Source organism: Cinclus cinclus, chromosome 2, assembly GCF_963662255.1.
Source record: "Cinclus cinclus chromosome 2, bCinCin1.1, whole genome shotgun sequence".
Taxonomy (NCBI): domain Eukaryota; kingdom Metazoa; phylum Chordata; class Aves; order Passeriformes; family Cinclidae; genus Cinclus; species Cinclus cinclus.
In genome coordinates this window covers 114375491-114402792 of record NC_085047.1, presented here as the reverse complement: position 1 = coordinate 114402792, position 27302 = coordinate 114375491, and the positions used below count along the sequence as shown (strand labels likewise).

Genomic DNA, 27302 nt, shown 5'->3' with positions numbered 1-27302 from the left:
ATACAGGTCACACAAAGTCACCCTTGTCACAGGACCCAACTCATTTCTGAGTTTCTCCACAAGTTCTGTCCTTCAGCTTCTTCTCAAGGATGCAGTGACTACTGGTGGCTTCCTGCCTCAGGAACCAGGAGAGAATGCTCCAATGGAGAGCTTCCAGAAATCCATTTTACTTCCCCTCATCCTGACTGCCTTGCTGCCAGGTAGGACATGTTCATAATGGTGAGATGGGCCACCAGGGATGAAATAGGGGACTCATTTGAATGTGGTGTAAATGGCCTTTGCTGGTGAGTTCAGACTGAGCAGTCAGTCACAGAGTGGGATTTTTTGAACTGCCTGAAAGGGGGATGTTTGCGTTTCAAGCCTGAATGATCTGATGATCTGAAGTGTGCTTCAGTTGAAGGACTGAGCAGTGTGTGGGGTGGGGAGGAGATAGGAAAGATGCCCCCTTTCAGTTTCTCCCTCTCCTTGTTTTTCTTTTCCTCCTGTTTGGGACTGCTTTTGAGGGTGCATCTTTAGAAAACTCAGTATCAGCAGCTGGTTTTTACTTCCAGAAGTAAATGCAAATTATCACGTTGCTGGTTTACCACCAATTCACATTTCACATGCCTGAGTCTCAAAATCAAATCAGATTAAAAGTTTCTTGGTGGCAAAGCTTTAGAGGAAAAGTGAATATTAAGTGACTAGTTGGGTTATGGAGACAAGGCTGATTTCTTAATCATAGTGTAGCTGGAGTTTTAACAGGCTCTGACAGGAACAAGCTGCAGTGGGATGAGGGTAAGGGTATTGTCATGGATTAATAGAGAAAGGAAACACAAAGCAGGGATAAACAGTGAGTTTTCTGAGCAGTGGAGCTGCGCAGGGATGTGTGGTATTCAACAAGCTCTTAAACAACCTGGTGAAGAGGAGGGAACTGTGAGGTGGCAGACTTTGCAAGCAGTGCAGAATTACTTATGGCAGCCAAATAAAAAAAGAGACTAGGAAGATTTGCCAGGAAATGTCATGATGCCAGATGAGTAAGTAATAAAGGCAGAGGAAGCATTCAATGCAAAGCATCTCTTGAATGCAATGTCTAGTGGGGGAAAGAATAGTTGTCTTGGAAAGAGAGTAAATTGCTGAAAAAGAGAGGAAATTTCAGCATTTGATGTCTCCAGCAAGGCAGATAAAATGAACCCTGGCATGATGTAAATCCACAGAAAGGTTTCATCTCAGATACTGGCTGTTTTGTTAACCCTTCCTTTACAAACAGGACAGGTTAGGTTTGAGAAAGGTACAAAGTGTGATGGAGCTGTTCAAAGGCAGAGAATCAAAGAATCGTGGGAGGGTTTGGGTTGGAAAGGACCTTAAAAATCTTCCAGTTCCAACCTCCCTGCCATGGGCAGGGACACCTTTCACTAGACCAGGTTCCCCAATGCTCCATCCATCCATCCCTGAGCACTTCCAGGATGGGGCATACAAAGCTTCTGTCTAGGAAGGAAGGATAAAGGAGGCTTCATTAGACTGGGATATTTTTTTTCCTGCATGTGAAAAAGAATAAATACTAAAAATGTATGAAAATAATTATATGGAAGTGAATGGTAAAATGATTATTCACAATTTTTCATAACAAAAAGTATTCCTGGCAACCATTGAAATTATCAGAAGATGTAAGGCCAACCCAAACCTGTTCTTTTCTCAGAGCATGTAATTAAATAGTAAAACTGACGGCCATTGGGTGTGGGGGATATCAAATTATAATTAGGCTGAGAAAAACTAGAAACAAATATCATAAGGGGGAGATCCATAGGTGCAAAAGGAATTTTTGGCTCAGGAAGTCCCTGGATCTCTGCTTTTTGGGCACTGGGAAGTTCTGCCAGCAACTGCTGTCAAACAGGGAGTGAGAGAAGAGGGGAAGACATGCCTGGGGGCTGTGGAGAGGTTTGTGTGCAGGTGGGAGGAAATAAATGTTGCTGAGCATCAGGAGTCTGGTATTACTTGACAGAAACATCCTGTAAGCATTTAAAAATTCTTGTTAACATAAACGAACAAGCCAGTCCCTTGCTGCAGGCTTTGACAAGCTCTAACCTACTTTGGTTTTCAAAAAGCTCAGCTGCAGGGGCTGTTGGGTTTTGAAACAAACTTGAGCTGTTAATTAATTAATTGCTTTATTATTATTGTTGTGTATTTAACAGTTCATAGCAGAGCTGTGCCTGGAGCAGTGGGCCAGTGCTGAGAAAGGGGAGGTAGAAGGCAGAGCAGGAGACTGAAGAAAAAGAGAAGAGAAAAAGGAATTTCAAAGAGACTGGGAGGAAGAATATCCCAGAAATTCAGACAGAAAGAGCAGAGAGGGAAGGGAGGAAGACAGATATTAGATACAAAAACTGAAGGATGAAAAGCAGTGTTTGTGGAAGGTCAATATGGGTATGGAGGGGGAGATTATTTTGAAATACGATAATGAGGCTGAAAAAAAAGAGGAATCATTATGGCAAAAGGATAAGCCCATCCTGTCCTTCCCTGTGCTGCATCCAAATAGGTCACTTACAAAAGAGCAAAGACAGAGCCAGCAGAGGACAGGAGGCAAGGAGGACAAGGTAGCCAAGTCTCAATGCCCTTGTTGTTGCAAACTCCAGTGTGGAAGAGTGGTCCTTTGGAGTTTATTCAAGTGTGGAGGAAAAGACACTGCTGGGTGTTGGCAGTGAGGCAAATGAGGTTCCCTCAGTGCAGGCATCATCCTGCACAAGATGCATTTGCATTTCTTCACAACCTGCAGAGGTGTGACAGTGAATTTGTGTGGCAGAGGAGGGAAAACACCAGCTCATAAAGGAGTTGGTTTGTGCTCTGTGTGCTGCTGGGAGGCACTGAGCAGCTGGGACACCATAAGCACTTAATTTAAGCAAATTTTCTCCCCTGGTGACTGCTTTGTAAACCTTTAATGATGTGCCTCAGATAAGGTGTCCTCACTCAGGTCTGTTTCTCAAGAACCAAGGAGTGATCAGGGAGCCAGCCCAACATTTTCCTGCTGCAAGGATGGTCTTTGCCTGGGTGGGATGTCTCCCTGCTGGGGTGTGGGGAAGCAGATGTTAAAACAGCTGTTAAGAGCTGAAGACATAATTCCTGTAAAGTGCAATGAAAATCTAGCCCGAGGCCTTAATTTGTTTAAAAGCAGCCATCTGCAAGGTATTTTCAAAGCAGGATGCAAATGAAACCAGCACTAACATTTTTATCCCCCCCCACTCCGTGCATGAGTCAAGGTCCAGCAAAAGGACCTTAAGGCATTGGTAGCTGGGTTTGGATCCCATTTTGCCATGGATGTCCTCTGTGACCTCCCACAGGTGACTTTATCAGTGTTTGTACACGGGCTGGACAATGGAATGTGCTGTTGGTTCAGGACTCCATGTGCAGGACAAGCAATACAAGCAAGAAGATAAAGAAGCAAAGGCAAAATCATCAAAAGCATTCAGGCAGCAGGTGGAGAAAGCTGGTGAAATTCCTTTACTGGTTGTGCTGGGGCTGGGATGTGAATGGAAGAGAGCTTATGTCCCACTCCTCAGTCCTTCTGCCTCCCAGAGGATGCCCATGCTGGGCTCAGGGACCTATTCCCTATGGGGCAGCAATCAGGGAAAGATCATTTATTGCTCCAGCAGACGTGGTTGGTGGAAGAAGAGATCCTCCCTTACCTATGGACTGATAAAAAGTAATCATCATAGATAAATGATTAACTCATACCTACCTGCCTACACTGCCCTGAATGTCTGAAGACGGCAAAACTGACATAACCAATCATTTTTAGAGCAAATGATTGCTGATTATTCCTGTTTAAGGATAAATCCTTAAAGATTAATTAACAGCAAGCATTGTCCTGGAAGTTGCATCATTTATTCAGAGCCCTGGCAGACCACAGCTCCTTGAAAAAGTGAAGTGTTTGCACAGGCATGGAAATAAATTCCAAGTGCACAGAGAACAGTTTGCATTAAGAGGGGCAGAGTGGGTAAATTTTAATTTGAACAGAAATGTGATTTACTTAATCTTATCTGGCTTTATTAATTATCAGAGTAGGCAAAGTTTGCTTTTCATTTAATGTTTTGTTGCTCACACACAGATATACTTGGAGGTGCATGGCAGAGGTAACATAACCCAGAAAGGTGGAAAATTTTTGTGAAGGTTTTTGTAAATATGACAGAGCTCAGAGTCAGCCCTACACAGAACCAAGGAGAGAGAGGTTTGCACAATCCTGCAAAACAAAGAAGTCTGTAAATGCTTGTGCTGGGTGGGAGGAAAGAAAGGAGCTATTTATATTAAAGAACAATTCCTGGCACCAACCTGGTTGGATATACAGTGGTTAAACCTGGGCTGGGAACTGCAAAAAGGTCTGGGCAATGGAGCGGTGAGATTCCAGACCCTGTGCCCTGGGTGCAGCTCACTGAGGCACTGGTTGCAGGGTCATCACTGAGAGTGGGCTCTGGTTCCATTTATAAAACCATCCAACACCCCTCTTGGGTAAAAAACAGTGTGTCCTTCTCTCACATCAGCTGCTGACCGAAAGAAAAATGTGGGTTTTTAAAAATAATTTATAGCTAATCCCTTAATGAATAAACTATCTAAAAATCTTGGTGTGAACAAAACTTCATTGTCCTGAATGCTCTTAGCAAGGGAGTGATGATCATTTCAGACTTCCTTTCTCCTGGAACATAATTGAATAATTATTCTCAGGCCAATTTTGGGGGTACGGGGTTTTAATTAGACTGCCATGGACTGCAGTGTCTAATTGCTGTCATCGTGCAGAGCTCAGCTGGAACCATTGGGGCACCACTGGCAGTCCTGGTGCTCCCTCAGCAGGAATGTTCCCCTGGTGAGGACTGGTGGGTCTGCAGTGAGCTAAATCTCCATGCTTGGATTCAAAATATTCCTGGATGAGGCCCTGTGCAGTTGGTGGGGTTGGCAATGGGAGGCCCTGGGTCTATGAGGAAGAAAGGAAAACAAGATTGCTTTGTTGGGAACTTTCAGCTCTGAAAAATATTAGCCAAAATTCCCACTTACTTTCAAGGAGTTAAAACTGAAGAGTTACAGCACTTCTGGTTAACAGGGAGCCTGAGAAAGGCTTTAGAAGAAATACATCACAATGTATGTGACAATGGTTGAGCAATAGGGGAAAGAGCACTGAAGGATAAATGACGGGGCTGTAAAAAATCAGTGGCAATCCAAGGTATGGAAAAGGGACTGGTTACACACTCCTTTAATTATTTAAAGTCTAGGCAACTCATGTATTTTCCTATTTAAAAGTGGAATTTTTTTATCTCAACAAAATGGTAGTCAGTGAATTCCTGAAGAGAAACAGGCGATTTTGAAATGGGGGAAGGAAAGATGAAATAGTTAAAGGCATTTTTAAAGAAAACCACTTAATCTAAGCAGGAACTGAAAGGTTAGATTGCACACCTCAGTCTCTGAGCCAGTTAAATTATTTTACACTATCCAACCACCTCTTCTGGTGGTGTATTGTTGGAAACCTGAAGCCTGGGAGTTCTCTGTGCTTTCTGACACCGACCCCCAGGAGAACAGTGCTTTTGACCTGAGGCCTTGGAGAAAGATTCCAAATCTGAGTGACAGGGTTGGAGTCATGGGTGTGTAGCTAGAATAGAAGTGTGTGCTTTCACATGGTGAAGGGCTTGGAATCTGGGGTTTTAGAATACAGTAATAGGTATGGGACAAGATGGAGGTTCTTGGACATTGTTTCTTCCTTCTTTTTCCTTCTTCTTCCTAGTTTCAGGTAGTAGTTTTTGGTTGGATAGTTTGCTACACTGTGGGTCACAGGTGTTTGGTTATTGGGTCAAAAGTGTAAATAATATAGATGTTAGCTCTTAATTGGATAGTTATCCTTTAAAAGACCTTGTAACTAGGTAAATTCACCTCCATTTTCTTGCTTTGGGCTTGACAGCTAGAAGTGCTGAAGAATTCTCTGTACTTTAGATAAGATTTAATAAACAGCCAAGTCTGAACAAGAAATCTGTCTCGTGAGCCTTCAGTCCTGACTCTGAGTGAAGGCAGAAGAAAAAAGCTAACCATTTTCAGTGTTATTCAGTATTTATGGACTGGTTTTGGTTCCCTCACAGGCCTGGGCTTTTGTTACTCCATCACAAAAGGGCCTGAGAATGCCACGGTCCTGGCTGGCTCGGAGGCACGGTTCAACTGCACGGTGTCTGCAGGATGGAAAGTCCTCATCTGGCTCTCCAAGGGCAGTCCTGTCCTCACTGTCATCAGCTCCCAGGGCTCTGTGGAAACCACAGAGCGCTTCACCTCCCACAACTACACCAGTGGGGACCAGTTCACCTCGGAGCTGATCATCCACGACACCCAGCTGAGTGACTCTGGCAGGATTGAGTGCAGCATCCAGCAGCCCAGCGACAACAACTTTGCCTTCCTCTCTGTGCAAGGTGTGTATAGCCACCAGCAAAAAGCTGTTTCATCGTGCTGCGCTTCAGGGAATCCTCTGAGGAGCTGCTCAAGTTACCCCTGGGAAGGAGTACATGCTCTCATTTACCATCCTTTGCCTCCTTGCCCTCCTCATCCTAATTTTACTGCCTGAGCAGGTTTTAGAGTCACATGCAGAGTGCCAATAGCAAAGGTGATAACTCCCCATGTCCTTTCCTGTTCCATCTCTTATTCCTTACCAGCCTGCAGCCAGGAAAGCAGGATGTCACCACCAGGCACCATCCATTTCTCAAGGAGGGGCTTGGTGCAGTGATGACATCTCATCACCTGTCTGTAAACCTCTTCTTATGTCACCTGAGCATATTTAAAACTTAGAGAGTGTTATTTCATTATGTTGTCCTCCAGCTGCATATGTGTCAAGATGGCTAAAAAGAGCAATTTCCTGCTTTTTATTGGAAAGGCACTGGAAGCTGAGACTTGTGCTTTAGACACATTGGGTAATGGGCCCATGTAGTTGAAATATCTGCATGTTTCCATCATGCATATGTTATATCTGTATTAATAATTGTTTTCCACTTCATATCTCAAGGCATAGCTATTTCTGGGTAGCCAGATAAGATTTAAAACCACCAGCAGGGAAGCAATGCAGCAAAACATTCTGAAGGAACAAAAAACATCTTTTCCCTCCCACAGTTAATGGATCTTTACTCATCAAAAATAGCACCTTAACAGTAAAAGAGAACCAAACAATTGAGATTGTTTGCGAAGCCTTAGGATGGGCTCCAGCTCCAGACATTACCTGGATGAGAAATGACTCTTTGGTTGATAAGTCGAGCTATGTTACCCAGCAAAGTCCAGGATCTCATGACCTCCACAATGCCCTGAGCACCTTAACTCTGACTCCGACGGACACGGAGGTTTTGACTTGTTTAGCTGACATAGAAGCACTCCCCAGCCCTCAGAATGCAACTGTAACTCTTATTTTTGACAACTCTGCCACGGGTAAGTGAATGTTTGTTGTGCTTTTCCCCTACTGTACCGCCTGTACTCAGAGCTGTGTGTTTTGTTCTGGTTCGTTTTGCTGTAAAAAAGTTGTTTATTTGCAAATGAAATCCTCTGGGGCGTGGAATTCAGAGCCAGGAGTCACAGCATGATGTATAGGTAGGGTTAAATGTACTTTTACCAGTCTAATGAACCATGAAGCCCAAGGTAGGACTGAGCAAGACAAAGCCTCTGACAAATATCTGCCTCTGACTCCTGTGGATTCACTGCTAGGAAAACCAACCTGTGCTCCTTGACCAAGAAAACACCCAAGGAATTTAGATCTTAAATATCCTCGATCAGAGCATGCCTGTCATATTAACTTAATTTCTTACAGAGCCAAGGCCTCATGTGAAATTGATCTCTATCATATACAATATCAGTTTTACCCCTGATTTGGAAAAAAAACAAAACCTCCCAGTTTCTGCACACAACCCAAAATAAATTCTATACTAACATATATGGAATTTTTGGGTCAGTATATTAGGTTGCTTTGTACTGGCTTTTACTTAAGGAAATTGAAAGTTGCTTTAATCCAAGCCTGAAAATCTCTCCAGAGCATTTAGCAAGGCCTTTGATAACTCTAAATATTTTTGCTAAGGTTGTAATCATGCTGACAGCTTCTCTTGATGAACTGATTCTTCTTCTGCAATGGGTGAAGGAGGCACATACAGAACATCCTCACAGGATATCAATGAGGGGTTTGGTACAGACATTTTGACACATAAACAACTGAGAAGATTGAATGGCTGTGCCCTTTGTTTTCGGTATGGATCATTATTAGCAGGCCTTTTTCAAAAGTGCTTGCTTGCTAATGCAGTTGGAAAAGGTCATTTTACCATCCTTACCATAGCCTTTTGTAGTCACATTGATCTTAATTACTGACTAAGCAAAATAGGACTATCCTGAGGAAATTAATAAATTCCCCTACCCACTCATTTGTGATGTTTCCATAGCTACTCCCTGCAAATCAGAAGAGGAGAAAAACTGATGTCATGAAGCACTATTAGTGTAAAATTAGTGATTGTATAGGACCATCATTGATTTCTCTTTGGAAATACCATTGTGCAGCAGCAGCAGGCACTCAAAATTTGACAGGATAGGAGAATCTGGAGTCTTTAAATGATCAGAATGAAATAAAAGCATGGCATTCATGACACAGGAAGGTATATAATATATACATCACACTCAAAATCTAAGAGCTTGTCCCAGTTTTCATATACAGGCTCAACCTTAGCTGGCTGTTGGGAAAGAGCACCAGCAACTGCAAACGTGTAAGAAATCCTTCCCAAAATAACTGAAATATCAGTTTTCCCCTTCACTTAAAAGCTGGGGGAATCAAATTCCTCCTCGTTCCTCTCAAGCAATACAAGAACTACCGAAAATTGGAGCCCTCTCCAGGCAGCAGCCCCTGGTGAGGGAATATCCCACCTTCCTGCACCTCTGGGTCAGCCTTTCCTTACAAAGTGATGCATTTTTGTGTCATTCACTCTTCCTACAGTGGTGTTTGGCTGAGCCTGAGATTTGGGAACTCCTACAGAGTTATCCCAGGAGATACATTCACAGAGCTGTTACTTGGAATGGGATCCATGGTGGAATTCCTTAGCTGGGTCCAAGCTGTCTTTGGCTTTGGTGTTGAATTCCTGTGGCTTTTGACCTGCAGAAGTTGAGGACAGAGAGTCTCCCACGAGCCTGGATATCCTTTGCTTTTCAACTCAGCCAGAAAAGCTCCAAAGTGTCCAAGAAGCCACGCGCAGGATTTTCCAGTCTCTCGTTCCTCACTGGTCACCAGCGCCTGCCTGGGAAAATCCCCTTTTCTGCAGACGCTTTGTCAAAGTCAATGTTTGGACAGCTTTTGGAGGAGCCAGAGGTCGGGATGGCAGCAGAGGATGGGCCCTGTGGAATGAGGAAGTAGCTCTGTCCACACCAAACACTTCACGGAACTTGGTTTGGATTTCCAAATGGACTCAAAGGGATTTAGTACCTTCACACCTTCGTGCCCCTCCCTTGCAGCCCTGCTTGTGTGTTCACCTGGCAGCTCCTGATTCATACCCAGCTCCAGTTTCTTTCTGCATCCTCCAAAACTGCAGAAACACAAAAATGCTGAAGCTTTGGGAGTGTTTGTGTTATACCCTATCCTTCTGGCTTCAGCTCCATAAATCTCTTGGCACATAACCTGACCCAGAAAGGGAGTGAAATACCTTGGTGTGGCAGCCAGCCTGCAGGAATGGGATGGTGCAGGTGTGTTTAGGTCCTCCCTTCTCACTAGGGTTAAGCCTTCCCCTCGAGCTAAATAGATGTCATTCATATTTTAGTCATCTCGGAATCCCCATGGCATCTCTGTGGAACAAAATATACTAAACTGTACATTTCTGTTGCTGTACTTCTAGATAAAAACACTATGAACAAGTTTATCATCAGCTGATGGCAGCCTACAGGATTTACTGCTAATTTTCAGGCTACTGAGGGCTTGTTTTTTTCCTAATAGAAGAAATTCCAAACATGCTGATTGAGCATTAGGATTAGAGAAGACTGGAACAAATTGCTTAATGATAATGACCTGAGCTTTGGAGAAAGCAGATTCCTGGCAGAGGTTCAAGCTTTGTCGGAGGCTCTGGTACTCTATCTTTTCAGTCTGAAACCTCCAAACCCCAAACATGCACCCAGGAAGATTTGTAAATAGAAAGGGGTTCTTGTGTATTCCCTGCCACAGGTAAACCTGGTTCCCACATCAGGGGAATTGCCCCAGCCTTGAGCAGTCCCAGTCACCCTCATTCCTGTGGTTCCTTTCCCAGAGGCTGTCAGCCATGGAACTCTTAACTCAGACCTTGAATGAAGAAAAGACAATCATAAACCCATGGGACAGAACTGTGCCAAATCTGGATGTGCCTCACACTTGTAATTTGGATTGGAAGATTGTTTCTAAACAACTGTCAAAAGTGTTTTGGGGCTGCTTTCCAAAGGGAAGCCAAATTGGAGGTGCTTCTGGAATATTTGGTCAAACCAAGGGACAGGGTGATGCGACAAGCACAACTGGCATCTTCCTTGTACATCCAGCTGCCTGAGAAATATTCCCCATCCCTGGAAGTGTCCAAGGCCAGGGCTTGGATCAACTTGGGATGGTGGAAGGTGTCCCTGCCCATGGCAGGGGGTGGAACTGAGTGATCTTTGAGGTCCATTCCAACCCAAATCATTCCATGATTCTAGAATTCTAAATGCAAGGTATTTTTAAAAATGTGCACGTGGGAGCCCTGCTTGGTCATAGCAACTGATTTCAGCAAGACATTGAATCATCCTTAAATCCCCTCATTTAACCCTGTAGATTACGGCAAAGATGAAGGAATAAGTTAAAGGTGAGAATACTGCAGAGAGCATGGGTCAGTAGCTTCACTGATTTTGCTCTTTGGTTCTCTTTAGGTGAGGAACAGGTGTCCCACCAAGCACATCCCAAAATCAAACACTTGTTGAAATCATTGAGAGAAATCCTAAGATGGAATTGATTAGAAAATGATTTTTCCAGGCTAGAGATCACTAACTATACTAACAATCACCTACGACTATTGATGTGGAGTATGGGGAGAAATGAACTTTTTTTCAAAGCAGTTCAGCTTATTAAAATGGATGCATACACATTTGATCAAATTAATTATAGCCCATAATACCTATCTTCTCTCCACTAACAAGGGCAGCCAGGCAAGATACTCAGGATCTGCAGTATGGACTCCAAAACTGAATCTTAACACCTCTCTCCAAATGCTTTCAAAGGACTCTGGGAGGCCCAGCATAATTATAAAATTAAGTTAAGTTTGGAGGTTGCAACCCTGTGCTTTTCAGAAGAGAAGTAGCAGTGGGAAAAGTTACAACTGCAATAAAGGATTTGAATTCGGGAATATTTTAAATTCTTGGGTGCCATCCATAAATACAGAGTCTGTCATTTGGAAGACACAGACTCCTTGTTAAATATTCACCAAGCACTTAATAACGTCTCACAGAAAAGGATGTCTTGAGCCTCTGATAGTCCAATGTTTCTCCATTTAATTTAACAGAAAATGATTACAGTGAAGACAACAGGAGCACGTGGGTTATTGTACTTGCAGTTGTGCTTTCATTTCTTGGTATTGTTCTCCTGATCGTTATTATTGTGGTTGCTGTGCGCTGCTGCCTAAAGAGGAGAGGTGAGTGGATCTTCACAGCTGGTCTGTACATTAAAAAATGGTTTTGATTGGACATAAATCTACTTGTGTCAGCTCTGATGCTGCTGCTGCACAAAGACCTGTAAGCAGAAGACTGAGCAGGCAGATCCTGCTCTTAACTATGAGCTGTTTAACATCCTCTTTAATTTCACCATCATGTTTCTCTCTTAAATTTATTCCAATCAGTGTCAGCACTTCACATTAACTCCCAGGGGGTCATGATTTTTGGGAGTGCATTCATTTTTAAAGACATTTAAAGGTTCTTTATTGAAGTGTATTTTCAGTGCTGTGTGCCTAATTCCTGTTTCCATGTAAGATGCTCTACAGGGCTGCCCAGTTTTGCAAACAGGGTGGAGAGATGCTTCTGTGGTAGCTGGAACTCTTAGAGAAGTTACAGAAGTTTTAAATTTTATTTTCCTGCATTTTAACCACCTTTTTATTTTTTATTTTTTTTCCCATTCTCAGGATCTACTTACCAAAATGAAATAAGGTAAGTCAGATGATGTGGGAAAACTTTTTGAGGCTGCTGCAGGGTGGCAAGAGGGACGTGCCAGTGTCCTTGTCCTGGCATCCATAATCCCAGAAGTCAGGGAGCTGTGTGAGCTTGTGGGGACAGCAGAGGGATGGGGGACAGCATCCAGGGAAGGACACTGACCTTAGGGATGAAGGTTTCAAGACTTTCAAATAGGTCTCCATATAGCTCAATCTAATTCAGAGACATTAGTATTAGACTGCTTATGCCAAGAGCAGCAAGACAAGCATAATTAACTTATGAAGTTCTAAACTTTACCGAAATACTAGACCTGTAATTAAAAATATTACTAATTTAATTGTAAAGTAAACTCAGCCCTACTGCTTTCAGGACTAGAAATACAGAATGTCTCATAAGGAAGGCACTCTAGCTAACCTCTAAATCAAGGTAGCCAATAATTTTGGGATTTCTTCCTAAGAAACACGGGGAGGCTAATCCAAGCCTCAGAGGTGAAAATTTATGTGCCTAGATTTTAAAAAATTCATCTCAATTTGTCCATGGCATCCCCAGTGCAATGTGAGCTCCAGGCCTCGCAGCAGGCGGTGAAAACTCTGATCCCACAGTGGTGACAACCCCATCAAAACCCCATAAAACTCCATCAAAACCCCATCAAAATCCCACAAAACCCCATGAAAACCCCATCAAATCCCTGCATAACCCCACAAACCCCATAAAAACCCCACAAAGCCCCATGAAAACCCCACAAAACCCTATCAAATCTCTGTGAAAACCCCATAAAAACCCCACAAAACCTATGAACACCCCACAAAACCCTATCAAAACTCCATGAAAACCCCATGCAAACCCCACAAAACCCCATGAAAACCCCACAACCCCCCCCAAAAGCCTCACAAAACCCCATGAAAACTCCACAAAGCCCTATCAAAACTCCACGAAAACCCCATGCAAACCCCACAAAACCCCATGAGAACCCCACACCCCCCCAAAAGCCTCACAAAACCCCTTGCAAACCCCACAAAACCTCATGAAAACCCAAAAAAACTCCTCAAAAACCCATAACCCTCCCCCAAAAAAATCCCATGCAAACCCTTTGAAAACCCCACAACCCCTCCATAACAACCCCAAAAAACCCCATGAAAACCCCAAAAAACTCCGCAAAAACCCATAACCCTCCCCCAAAAAATCCCATGCAAAGCCTATGAAAACCCCACAACCCCTCCATAACAACCCCAAAAAACCCCATGAAAACCCCAAAAAACTCCGCCAAACCCCATAAACCCCCCTAAAAACCCCATGAAAACCCCACAAAGCCCTATCACAACTCCATAAAAACCCCATGCAAACCCCACAAAACCCCATGGAAACCCCAAAAAACTCCGCCAAACCCCATAAACCCCCCCCAAAAAACCCCATGAAAACTCCACAAAGCCCTATGAAAACTCCATGAAAACCCCATAAAAACCCCACAAAACCCCATGAAAACCCCAAAAAACTCTGCCAAACCCCATAAACCCCCCCCCCCCCCAAAATCCCCATGCAAACCCCATGCAAACCCCAGGGTTGTGGATGGATGGATGGATGGATGGATGGATGGATGGATGGATGGATGGATGGATGGATGATGGATGGATGGATGGATGGATGGAGGGATGGATGGAGGGATGGATGGAGGGATGGTGGCTATCAGAGCCCGCCGGGCGATCGCCACTGCCGCCACAGGATGTCACTGCCACACCGGTGATGGGAGCGAGGAATTCCTCTGCACCTCCCGGCCCTTTAGGGCTGGATAAACCAGTAAGAAAGGCGTTCCGAGAGCAGGTTTAGACTTGGTATTAAGAAGAAATTGTTGGTGGAAAAGGGTGGCGAGGCACTGGTACAGGGATGATGTGACTCTCCATCCCTGGGAGTGTTCTTCCCTGGGATAGGGGAAGGTGTCCGTGCCCGCAGCTCGGAGAGAAATGATCTCAAGGTTTATTCCAACCCAAGCTATTCTCTAATTCTATAAAAAATCAATAAAGCTGCCCAGTGGATGGGTATCAGCATCTCGTTCAGTGATTGTCAGATGTTTTCAGTACAAAGCTGTTTGCCCATTATTGCACTGAGCTGGAAAACTTCAGAAATAGTAACTGGTGGCTCTCAGCATTAAGATCCTTTTTATCAGCACCGGTGTGGCTGTGACAGTGGGGTTATTCATATTATTATTTATATTTAGGCAGCACTACAAATTCATTCTCTGCCTATGCTTGTGGAGCTTTTAACTCCCCATCCTTCAATGAGTTTGCAGAAAGTTCCACCCCCTTGCCTGGCACATCAGTAATTCCCAGTTTCATTAGCAGCCTCTTGTGGGGAAAGTTTGTGGAGGTCTGTTGACAGATTTCCATTTGTAGAGCACTTTATTGATAGGAAACAAAATAAGGAAATTAGATACCCTGTGTTTTCACCCAAGGATATTGTGCTTATTATGCCATTGCTATATGTGCAAACTTCATGTGATTTCTTACTTTGTGGGGCTAAATTCATCATTTTGCCAAGTGCAGCTATATAAATAGGGCAGGAGTAGATGAGCAGGGATTGCTTGGATTCTGACTTGGATCAGAATCCCAAAAACTTCCACAAGGATCAACTCTACTAAGGCAGAAGCAGTTGAACAGGCAGGGAAGGACGTGCCCAGCAGTCTGGAACATTCTGGCCTATGTCCTTCCCAGACCCTGCCCTGCTGTTGTGGATCTGCAGTGCTCCTTTCAGACAACATGAACAGGTCCAGAACAGGGCATGGGGCATAACTTTCCTTTCTCTCTACGTTTTTGCATCTGGTCTGGGCAGAAGTAATTCTACCTTCATGGCAGAAGTGTGTTTTTAGTTCTCAGTACTACAAAGTTACAATTCCTCTGTTAACTATAAAGATGAGTTGTCTCACTGTGTTCACAAGTTGCTTATACTTTAAAGTTAAGAAAACTGGAGTGAGTTCAGGCTCTGAGGCTCAGTTTGGACTTGGAGAATCAGTGTTGACAGTTCAAGGTTTGAAAAACAATGACCCTGAAATCACAAGGATTATTAACAATCACAGATTTTGTAGGCTCAGTGTTTTTTTTTTTTCTTGGGGGGAACTTCCCTGCAGTACAAAGAATGATGCTTGTCCAGATTTTGGAAGCCACATTGCTGTGGTAGCAAAGAAGTAGTGAGACCAAACACACACTGCTTTATTTTTAACTTGGCTGGCTATCTTCCTATACCTCCCACACAATTTTATTTTTTCTGTAGCTGCTTTTTTATTTGGCTGCTCCACTGAGATTGTTGGGATCTAAGGCTCAGATAAAAGAGGCAGCACAGTGTCATGTAACATCTGGGGGTGGTAGCTCCAAACAATTGCTTTTGTCTTCTAGCAACCATGGCAGGGCTCTTAGTGGTGTCCAACCTGTTTATTTCCTAAAAAAGCCCCACAGCTGACAGCTGACTCACCAGATTTGTGTGTGCCTCAGTAACACCCCTCTGAAGCTCTCTGGGCCTGCAAGGTGATTCCTACTAAGTATAAAATAAGTGGAATTACAGAATCATGAGATCACTGAGGTTGGAAAAGACCTCCAGGACCATCAAGTCTCAGCTGTGCTCCATGCCCACCTTGTCACCCTGAGTGCCACGTCCAGGTGACACCTGCAGGGATGGGCACTGCAAACCTCCCTGGGCAGCTCTTGCCAAGGCCTGAGCACCCTTTCCATGGGGAAATTCCTGCTGCTGTCCCAGCTGAGCCTGCCCTGGCCCAGCCTGAGGCCGTTCCCTCTGCTCCTGTCCCTGTTCCCTGGAGCAGAGCCCAAGCCTCACTACAATTTTTTATTACAAGGACTAAACGCAGCAGTTTCCACCAACTTCACTGCCACCCCTTCCCAGTAAAAATTCCCAGTTTTCCCTCGTTGATTTGTGTTTGCCACACCTCAAACCTAGGCAGAGGTTTGGGACTGGCCTGAAGAGGGGTCCATGGTAGCAACAGATTAATAGTAGCATCTCCTCTAGCACCAGAATTTTGGGTAAAAAAGCACCATTCTCTCCCTGTGCAGCTATGAGGGCACCATTCTGCAAATTCAGGGATGCATAACTTTAACCAAGGAATTTCTCTCACATGGAAAGTAAATTTCAGAGTGAAAGATTAACTTCAGAGTGTACAGGTGAATCCTTGACTGTGGGGATGTGAGGACATGCTTTGGTTTTGCAGCTGGGCACCAAAATGATGAGCTGTCATAAGTGACCTGCCTGGTGTTTCATTATTGGGCACCTAAATATCCTGCAATTCAGAATCAGAGATCAAAATTAATTTTCTGCAAAACCTGTGATCTGGCACAGGGCCCTCACTTTTTGAAGGCTGTCTTATTTTCATGGTTTTTGACATTGCTGCTGCTGCTGGAAGCTTTCCAAACAGATTCCGTGGGCAATACTTCCATGGAACGAGATTTGTACTGGCTAATTGCTTGGAATATGTTTTACACCTATTTTTTGGGACATGAGACATTTTCCTCTCTAGTCTGCTAACCAAGAGTTCTCCACCCTGAAGAGCTTCTCATGTCAGCTTTTTGTTTTCTAGAAAAGTTTCAGCTGAGAAAAAAAAAGATGGTGATTTGGAAAACAGTCCCAGGAGTGGCAGTGAAAATCTGGGATACATTCCAGAGGAACTGTGGAACACAGAACAAAGCCCAGGTGAGTCTAAGCTGGTGAATCACAGGTTGTCAAATTGCTTCTCAACATGGGCCTTCTGGACAACAGGTCAAGCAATTAAAATTATGAGGTTTCACAATATTTAGTGAAGGACTTGTGTTTTTCCTGGACCTCTCCAGAATGTTTTTGATTTTTTAGAGGAAGATCCTCCAAAAATATAGAGGAAACATCCAAGTCCTTTGCAATTGAATTTAGATTTAGTCCTGGGTTTGATTTTTCAAATGTCTTTGTTCTTCCAATTGTCTTCTGGGGCCAGATGTGGGAGGGCTGGATTTTCATACAAGCAGCAATTTAGGCAATATTTTGCAGTTGGTCTGTGAAAACAAAAGAAAATCCACCACTACCAACACAAAAAAAAAAAAAGGAAGGAAAGAATAAAGGCAGTTAGTGAACGATTATTTTACTGATAATGACTAAGGCATTATAAATTCTTGTCCTTAAGCACAAAGACTCTTCAAAAGCAAATGTAAATCTCCACCAAATCATTACCCGCCACTTGCATTTATAACCACATTATTCTCAAAACATTTAATCAAACACTTAATGGCATAAAATTATTGTGCAGAGTGTATAATCCAGGCATGCATCCTTTCCTCTCTGACAAATAAATGGTGAAGAAATAAGTACAGGGGAAAGACTTCAAGAGTATGTAGTACTAGAAAATGCAGCAGTTATAAAAAGTAAAAGGAAAATTAAGTGAATCTGAACAAATTGATTCCACAGACTCCTAGATTGGCTTTTTTTTCATATTTGTTTGTGTTCTGGGTTGACCTTGGCTGGTCACCTCCCTTCTCCACTGACCTGGGTGTCTCCAGCACTGTTTCCCTCACACTTTCTCATTCCTCTTTCCCAGGTCCTGCTATGCTGGGATTTTTACCTTTCCTTAAATATGTTATGGCAGAGGTGCCACCAATGTCACAGCTCCGGCAGGACCCTGCTGGAGCCACCCGGAACTGCCTCTGTCTGACACTGGGGGCAGCTCCTGGTGTCACCTCACAGAAGCCACCCCTGCAAACTCCCTCAATACACAAATCTGGCCATGTTAGCCCAAAAAATTAGCCTTGGTTTTGCTCACAGTATGAAATCCTGCTTAGCCATTGTGGTTCACGCCGTGGTGGACACTGAGTAGCAGTAATCTTTTATGTTCTTGTTGCAGGACTTGCTTCTCTTCCCCCAGTGTCTTCAAAGTTTGCTGGTCCTGATGACAATTTGCACATCAATTCTGTACCAAAGGTAATGCTGATATCTTGAATACCTTGACCTATTTTTTTTCTCTTTTCCACAGAGTGTGTAGTGTGCTAGAGCCAAACAGATTTTTTGGGGTAGAGGTAGACAATTAGAATTCAATTACAGCTGTAATTAGGTAAATGAATGTCCCTTCAGCATTCTGGACTGTATTTTCCTTCACACTTGAAGGAGATGTGCATATAAGATGTAGGCACTGTGAAGGTGACGTTTGAGGTTCCTTTGCAAACAAAATCCAGCATAAAGAGAGTAAATAAATGTGCCTTTTCTCTGGATCCTTTCTTGACTGTATTTTCCAATATTCCAGAAGTTTCTTCAATCAGGAACTTTACATTGATGCTGAAACCTTTGGTTTCTCAGCAGTAAGAGCTAGGAGGGAAAGTAAACAACCAACAGCCAGTGCTCCCAGAGCTTGGCCCCTTTTCCATGTGGATAAAATGTAAAATGAAGAGCTCAGTGTTTATTTCTCCACTGGCTCCAGTCTCAGTGGCCTCGTTCTGAAGGCTGGTGCTGCTCTCTCAGCTTCCAGCACAAGAGCAATGTGGATCTTAATTTATGCCGTATTTTTGTAAATCCATTTAGCACCTCCGGGATGTTTTTTGCCAATGTTCTCTTAAGAAAGGGGCGGTGATGTGGTACTGAGTTCACTCCTCAACACAGCGATAACTCATTTATTTCTGAAGAGCTGCTTCAACATGCACAATGCAGAAATCTGTCTTGGGGATGACATTGCACATAAATCATAGCAGAGTGTGTCAACTTCTTTTGGCACACAATGAAATTCAGGAAGCACTCAATCAACAATTAAAACAATGATCACATAATACCAGTAAAAAATAACAGCAATGACACTGATGCATTTGTGCCTGGTAGTTATGATGGCTGACATGATTTACTTGTCAAACAAAATACTGTTGAAGCAAAGCTGAAAAGTCTGTACAAAACAGTGGAGGCATCAGTATGGATCTAGAACCCCAAGCAACACTTTCAGACAGAGTTTGGATTGCTTGTGAACAGGACTTCGGGGCACTGGCTGTGCTTCCATGCATGTGGCACGTGGTGTCTGCTCTGACGACCAGGAAAGGTTGTGCTGAGCACCTTGGGCACATTTCAGGGCAGGATATTGACATCTGGATGTGGCACGTGGGGACATGGTTTAGAGGTGATGATGGTGGTGTTGGGCTGGTGATGGGACTGGATGATCTGGAAGGTCTCTGCCAACCTTGCAGACTCTGGGATTTGGTGGTTCTGGGATTCATTTGGCCATTTCTCAGTGCCTGGTTCATGGGCACTGGTTGGGCACTGCAGTGGCATCAAGGCATTTAGTGACATCAGAAAGGCATCGAATTTGGGTGTTCTCAGGCAGCTCCATGCACTGTGAGAACAATAATGTTGTGAGTGGGGACCATCAGGAGACTGGGCTCACTCTCCTGATTCAAACTGAGATGTGAGAGGTGCAGCCTCCACATGAAATCCTGGGTTAGATGGCCAGGAAGTTCAAGTGGCCAGGGAAACTTTGAATCCAGCACAGGAACAGAGCATGACATTGAAATATTTATGATTTTTAAACCAGTTATCCTTGGACAATATAAAAACTGTGTTACAGTGGCCTCTACCTGCATCAGTAGCTGCACATGCATTCTTGAAAAATACCAAGAGAGAAAATTATTTATAACTATTTTCCATATGTTAGAGGAATATTTAGCAATCTAAAAATGGCTTGGTGAAGACAAACTATTTCTCAGTTTGAACAGGGCTTCTCAGTATGTTGTGATGGCCCCATCTTGTGTAAGCAGGAGCTGATAAAAGGTTGCTGAAGGTTTACCCTAAATTGTGGATTTGCAGTCCATGATTTAATTTCATCACAACAAATGCAAACAGAGTAAAACATTTCCCAGACAAAAAGCATTTTCCTTTTACATTCAAAACCTTCCCTGTTAACTGCATGATACAGGTTTTCTCACAAAAGGTGTTCCTGGATAAATTCCAATAAAATTCAATCACCATTGATGCCAATGTATTGCCTAATAACCATTGTAGTGTTTTTTCATTATATTTCTTGTCAAGTAGGGGAAATCAGATGTTGACTCATTTAGCTGTTTACTGGCTAGTGCTGAATCAATTTGTTCAGAAACCACCTGCCTTCCTGCCATTTCTAAGGGCAGAAAGTTGTGATTTCCTTGCCTGTGTACTGGAAACATTCCCAAAGACTTTTAATCTTTATTCTCCAGGACCTTTAAGTGAGAAACAGGAGGTAAAAAAAACCTCCCAAAAAAACAGGAGGAAGAAAAGTTATCCTGAGAATTTTTTCCATAGTGAAGGAGGTCAGGAAGGGGTGGACTCCAAAAAATTACTTCTCTTTCCCTGGATAATCAGGAAAAATGATCAGAAGTCCTTGAAGTGCTTCTTTAGAGGTCAAGAAGAAGGAAGGAAAATTCAAGGCCTCCCTGAGGAGCAGGAAGTCCATCTACTGATGGAAAAATTGCAGATTGAAGATGTAAAACCTTATCTATTCCCGTGTCTCTGAGGGTAATGGCTTCAAATTTGATCCCTTCTGTTCCAGATGTAAAAAAGTTACAAATTTAAATGATTTGAGAGATTGAAGGAGGCTTCATATCACAGGTTTTGCTTCCTCAGGATTTGTTACCCATAGACCCAACTGGGTACAAACCTGAAATCCATGGTGTGTGTCATAAAGGGTGACAACAGAAAAACCCTGAGCTCAGCTTTTGGCCATTCAAACTCTTTGAATTAGAAACTAATGCAAAATGTCCACAGAAGACAAATGCTTCCCAGTAATTGCACTGATCAATTTACAACCTGAACAAAAGGTTTGGCAAAGAACATGGGAGGAAAATCAAAGGTGTGCGAGACGTTTAAAAAATGATGAGTAATGAAGCAAATTATTGAGCTGAGGGAAAAATTACCAGCCACTGGAAGAGGAGGCCAGAAGCATCAGTCAGAGATGCTGGAAGGTGTTCATTGTGATGATATTAACTGAGGAAAGGTCAAACTGAGATCAGAGGTGCAGGCTTCTGTTTAATTGCAAATGCAGTTCCTGTCAGGGATGGGAGAGTGTGATCCTTGCTCCCAATACCAGGGCTGAGCTGCCAGAAAAATGGGTATTAGGGACCAACATCCCACTGAGGGAACAGTTCCTCATTCCCTGATGCACAGTGCTCCCTGTGGGATCCCCTGCCTGGGATTTTGCAGATTTTTGGGCAGCCCCACAGAGAGCTGTGCCTGACCTAGGGCCACAGGGTCTGAGCGCCACCTCCAAGGAACTCTGTTTTCCCAGTTCCCACAGAAGGAGCTTTAAGGACTGAGCAACTTGCAGGATTGGACAATCTAGATGAGCTCCATAATTAGACTCATTTAGCATGCCATAAACATCTCTGTGATCAGTCAGGAGCCCATTCCATAAGAGGGTGTCACTGCTCATTTCCAATGGGCTGGATCCATCCCTGCTGTGACTTCAGCACAGCTCCAGGAAGCTTCCACAGCCTCACTCCTCCTTTCCAATCCAGAGTGAATCATGGCACCCTTAATGGGGAAGGATCTATTTTTCTTCTTAACGACTCCAAATGACACTCTATAAACTGGAAATATTATTTAGCTGTGGTTGTGGTTTTACACTGAGAAGGAAATGAATGATGAATTGCAGCTCCATTTATTGCCCCATATAGAACTGCTCCGACGCAGAGGGTTGTTGGAAAGAAAAATTAAGGGATCAAAATGGAATTAAAAGGTCAATAAATAGAAAAATAAATCAATGAAAGCAAACAATTTTACCCCTGCTGATGAAATGGGCTGCAGATATGTCATGTTATGATATCCATTTGGTTAGCATATCATGATTAAGAGAGCAATAAATATTGATGATACAGATAGAGAAATGGTAGGTGCAGTTTGCAGGTTTTTTTCCCAAATGTCTGTGGGAGAAGGGGAGGAGTGAAGGCCTATGGGTGGGATTAACCCATGAAGAAACAAGGGGGAATTTCCTGGCCGTATGGATGGGCAGGGAAATGTGCTGAGTGTCCAAAAAGTTGACAGGATGGAATTGGTTTCTTACTTGAAGTAATAGTGTATCTGAAATATTATGAGGGTATCCAGAATTTATGGGGTGTGTGGTTTCCTGTAAATGAAGTGAGTTTAGAATAAAAAAACTAAGGGCAGGGGGAGAAGTAACCTTCAGAACCAGAAAGATGTGCTCCCCTGACTTTTTTGTTCTGTTTTTGTTAGCCCAGTGTGTGATGCATGTGGACACATTTGGGAGCACTTCTACCACATTAATGTCAGCAGTTTGTTCTAATGCAGTTAGACTTGAGTAGTTTTTGGCTGGCTAATACCAAGCCTTCAGTTTATCACACACTTCCACAGCATCAGTGTCTGAGGAGCTGCTATCTGTCACATCAGGGCTGAGATCAGAGTCCTGTTTCACAGGACCAGATGTGTGCTCATCATTCACATCACAGATATCACATGGGGTGCAGAACTGACTGAAACATGCTTGTAAGAGCAGAAATCCTACTTTCATTGACTGAAGAGCAGGATTCAAGACAGCACAGAAGGATTCAACCCTGAAACCAGCTGATACACACTCAGTTTACCTTCTGATTCATCCATGTGTTGCTAGCTCCCTTTTTGTCTGGCTGAAGAGCTGGAAGAGATGAAAAGATCTGTGCTGCATCTGTTTCCCCAACCAAACCAACAAACTATGTGAAGCTTTCCCCAGTATTATAATCCTTTTATAGTAATCCCTGTGAAAAGGCATCGGAGGCAGATGATAAATCAACAGGCAGGCTTTGAAGCATGTGACTGTCAGATATCCATGGTTAACTGGGTGCCAAGCTGACAGTACAAAGAGATTTAAAACTGTGTAAGAGAAATGCTGATGTTAGTGCATCCTTCCTGATGGGGGGAAAACCTCACAAACTTGCTCCTATGATGTTGTGCTGTGCAACAAGCCACTGGAGATGGGTTTTTCCCTTCAATATGTAGGGTGTAATGAATTATGAAGACTTTTTTCCTCAGACTAGGACTGGCAAGACTAGTAGAGCACTGAATTAATCTAAAGAGGAAACAACTTTGAAATCAAAACCAAGCAGGGCCTCCAGCAGCTCCAGCAGATCAGGGAATAAATATGAAGTGGTTGTTATGGTCCTGCTTCTCTGCATTGCTATTTGCAATATGTTGTATGAGGTCTTCCATTGCATCCAGAAAATGAGTTTTAGGTCAGTGACCTGCAGCCAGCAGCCTCCATTTCAGAGAAATGCAACCTCAGGAAGGCTCTGCTGCTTCAAAAAATGGGCCAGACAATGGGCCAGCACACAGCATGAGTTGATTGAAATTCATAAAGTTATTCATTAATTGGTATCAGAGCACAGTGAGAATGAAGTATAAGTAACTCTAAAGCAAATAACTCTGAGAGATGCAGCAGGGCAAGGGTGAACTCTCATGGACATCAGCCCCACCCTGGGAGCAAACTCTGCTCAGTTCCTGTTTTGGTGGTGAGAAGTGCCATAACAGACAGGGGCTGGCTCATTCCTGAAATGGGATTTTTAAAGGCAAAGAGGCCTGGTGGGGTTACCCTTTCCCCAGTGCTCTCACAGGGCTGCCTGGATCCAGCTGCTGCTCATCCCCTGGCTCCCTGCTGGTCAGAATCATGTGCAAACCTAAATCAGAGAATCTCAGAGTGGTTGGTGTTGGAAAGGATCTAAAAACTCATTTCATTCCACCCCTGCCATGGCAGGGACACCTCCCACTGTCCCAGGCTGCTCCCAGCCCCAGTGTCCAACCTGGAACTGAACATTCCAGGGATCCAGGGACAGCCACAGCTGCTCTGGGAATTCCATCCCAGCCCCTCGTTACCATCCCAGGGAACAATTCCTAATTCCCAATATCCCATCCAATGCTACTCTGAAGCCACTCCCTGTGTCCTGTCCCTCCATCCCTTGGCAATTGTCTCTCTCCATGTTTCCTGCAGCTCCTCCAGGCCCTGCAAGGCCACCCTGAGCTCAGCCCAAAGCTTCTCCTGTGCAGGTGAACAATGCCAGCTCTGCCAGCCTTTCCTCCCAGCACAGCTGCTCCATCCCTCTGCTCATCCTGCTGCCTCCTCTGGGCTCTCTCCAGCAGCTCCAGCTCCTCCCTGTGCTGGGATCCAGGCCTGGGGCAGGATCCAGGTGAGCTCTCACCTGAGCACAGGGGCACAGGGACACAATCCCCTCCCTAAATCTCCTGTTGTATTGCCTCCAAACGGCCCCAAAACTGCCTCTTTCCACAGCACTGCTGGATGAACTGTCTAATTAATGTCTTTTTCTCCCTTTAGCAAATCTGGTGCAATAGAGTATTTTTCTGCAGCAAGTTCTGGGAAATATTCTCACCTCAGTAGTTTGCTGAACATGGGATTCAAAACATGACCTATTTCAGGGAGTTTTAGAGACAGTTTGTTCTTGGGCTCCCTCTGAAACTTCCTGGTAACTCAGTGGTTCAGTATCCTTTATTCTCACGGACCACAATATCTATGAATATTTCCTTTCCACAAACATAAACTTGCCTTTGGCATTTTTTCAGATTTTTTTCCCCATTGTATTTGAAAATTTGTTATTTTGGTGGGAGAGGTAGTAGAGAGCTTCTCTGCATAACACCACTGAGGTCTTCGGGCAAGAAATGAAGTGCAGCAGAGGGATCTTGGAAAGGGTCCTTGAGCAGAACCAGGCTATGCTGTTACTTCCCAAAGTACCTCTCCTCTCTGCAAAAATAAACAGTAAAGAAGGGTAAATTTAGAAAACAGCAGCATGTTCTAGCAACAAGAAGGGATGGGAGGGTGGAGAAAGAGAGTTGTGTTTAAAACAGAAGGCAGCTGTCTTGTGAAATGCTTCTAGGATAGTTAAATTTATCCCACAGTGGTGCTGGGGCTCATTAAATACCAGAGACATGTTGTCCACATTTGTTATCTAACATTTGCCTCCATGTGTTATTCAATAATGTATGTGTACCAAATGCATTATTGAAGATGTTTAATACTGGAAGAATACCAGAGCAATACAGACTGTACATGATTAATGCTCCAGAAACAAACCTCAGGAAAATTGGTCAGTAGTTAGAGAACCAAGTTTGCCTTGATAAAACATTTCACTGAGAAAAACATTTGCATTAATTTGCACACTGAGTGACATTTCCATTAATTTCCAAGGGCTTGAGACCAGGTGAGGAATTGCAGGGAGGAGGTGTTGCTACTGCATTTAAAAATCCAAAGTTGATGTTACTCTGATGCAGCTGAGAGTGATTTTTTCCTGGTCTTTTTCTCTCCAATGATATTTTGCAAAAGCACATAAGTAATTAGGACTGGAGATGCACCTGCACTTTGTTTCAGATGAGGAAAAGCTTTCCAAGGCTGCTGAGCATTTGCCCTGCTCTGATCCCACCGGGGTCAGTTTGAGAACAGACTGCAGTCGGTGGTAGTGTAATCCTGGCAGTCTTGGGAAGTTTAAAAAAAGCCTGGCTTGGATAAACACTGAGATGCTGAGAGTGATCTTCCTTCCAGCCATGTGAAATGGTGGCGTGCTATGATTTCTAATGGATTTGGAAAGCAAATATTCAGATTTTTTACAGTTTAACAGGCATTTCCTTTAAGAGAACCAGAGGAGAAACACCCAACATCACCTTTTGCTTAAAAGCACACAGGCTGCAGAGGCCACAAGAAGTTCTCAGGCAGCAGAAGATCAGATAATTAATTCCCAGAACTGCCAGCAGCGTGTTGCATGTGAAGCTTTTGTCTCATCCTGCTTCTCATGCTTTCCTTTGTGTTTGGATTTTGAGTGGGTTGCTGATGATGGATTTCGTGTTGCTGTTATGCTCTGGGGTGAGGGGTTGGCAGGGAACCTCCTGAGACCCATTGTGGGACTGCTTTTCTGGGATCTCTCCTAGTTCTGTAACTGCTTCTGCTCTCCCCTAGGTGCGACCTCAAAGACGTACTGATTATCTGATGAGCCCAAAGAAAATAAGGAATGTGACACTCGTGTAGGATGAAAAGTTAAAACCAGTTCTCTTAGTTTAAGTTATAAGTTATTCTTCTATTTTTTTTTTCTTCTCATGCAATGAAATAAAATTGCAACTTTTATAATGCAGCACACGATATCACAGCAAAATAATGGACATAAATGACATAAATGGACTGCCCTAGTTCCCAAGACAATGAGTTTCATGGGACTGTGGAAGAAGAATCTGTGTTTTGGGTCCCAAGGAAATCAGCAAAACTCCTATCAGACAGGAATGTTATGTTACAGCAAGATCAAGGACTGGAAATGCAAGATATTTATTATTTCGGAAAAACTGGTTAAAAATAATAATGGTTAATATAGTATCTATGCTTTAAAACGCATTTTATGTACAGATGATCATCTTGAGCTTTCAGATCAACAACATTTTTCCATTCCTATCCTGTAATAAAATCAAGGGAAGTTTTCATGAGGGCTGCTTCAAAATTTCTAACAAAACTGTCGTTGGATCAGAAATAACATTTCTCAGTTTCAATACATTATTTTATAAAAAGTATTTGCCTTAAAATTCCATTTAAAAATAAACCCAAATCACCCATGTGCCAAAAAAATATCCTTTTTATAAAAAAAATTGAAATTCAAATATCCTAAGCTGAAAAATGTGGATTTGAAACTCTTGACTTTGAAGAGTTGTTGCTGGAGTGTTTTATGTCTCTGTTCTACTTGTGAGCTGAGTTGTGTCACAGCAATGGTGGCTTCTGGAATTTGGTTCAAACAGTATTTTTTTCCTCAGGGACAGAGTTGATAATGACCATGGGAAATGCACTTTAACAAAGCAACTTCTCATCACACCAGATCCAGCATATGGACCATATATAAAATTGATGAAATGTTTTGTCTGAAATTCTATATTTAATAATAAAACAGTTCAAGCTTATTATTATATATTTTTTTCTTTTACAAAAAGGCAAACTTCTTTCAGAAAAACAAGTTATTTTCAGTGTACTCTTCTTTCTTCCCACTCAAAGAATTCTGAATTATTCAGTGTGTCTCATGTTAATCTTTGGTACGAACCAATGCAGGTGCTCTTGAAAGAAGCCCCGGCTTAGAATCTCTTCCAGTCACACTCTCTGCAAAAAAAAACTGAGGAATTTGACACCTGAACTCAGGAAGGAGAAGTTGTTTCACACGTTTGGTATCTCCTTAACTTGTGCCAGATTTTGT

General features: G+C 43.2%; 1 protein-coding gene across 1 annotated transcript; it reads left to right on the top strand.

The window, feature by feature from the left end:
- The first annotated feature begins 142 nt into the window (after positions 1–142).
- On the top strand, positions 143–26104 carry IGSF5 (immunoglobulin superfamily member 5). The gene is made up of 8 exons (XM_062515219.1): positions 143–200; positions 6084–6404; positions 7096–7404; positions 11490–11618; positions 12102–12126; positions 16703–16815; positions 17990–18066; positions 26036–26104. The coding sequence occupies exons 1-8, from the start codon at positions 143–145 to the stop codon at positions 26102–26104; spliced, it is 1101 nt and encodes a 366-aa protein (XP_062371203.1).
- The last annotated feature ends 1198 nt before the right edge of the window (positions 26105–27302 follow it).

Excerpts from the sequence above, each read along its gene's own strand:
- IGSF5 (XM_062515219.1), top strand. The coding sequence starts at position 143 with ATGGAGAGCTTCCAGAAATCCATTTTACTTCCCCTCATCCTGACTGCC. Across the intron at positions 6,405-7,095 it reads TGCCTTCCTCTCTGTGCAAG|TTAATGGATCTTTACTCATC; the intron begins GTGTGTATAGCC and ends TCCCTCCCACAG. Across the intron at positions 7,405-11,489 it reads TTTTGACAACTCTGCCACGG|AAAATGATTACAGTGAAGAC; the intron begins GTAAGTGAATGT and ends TTAATTTAACAG.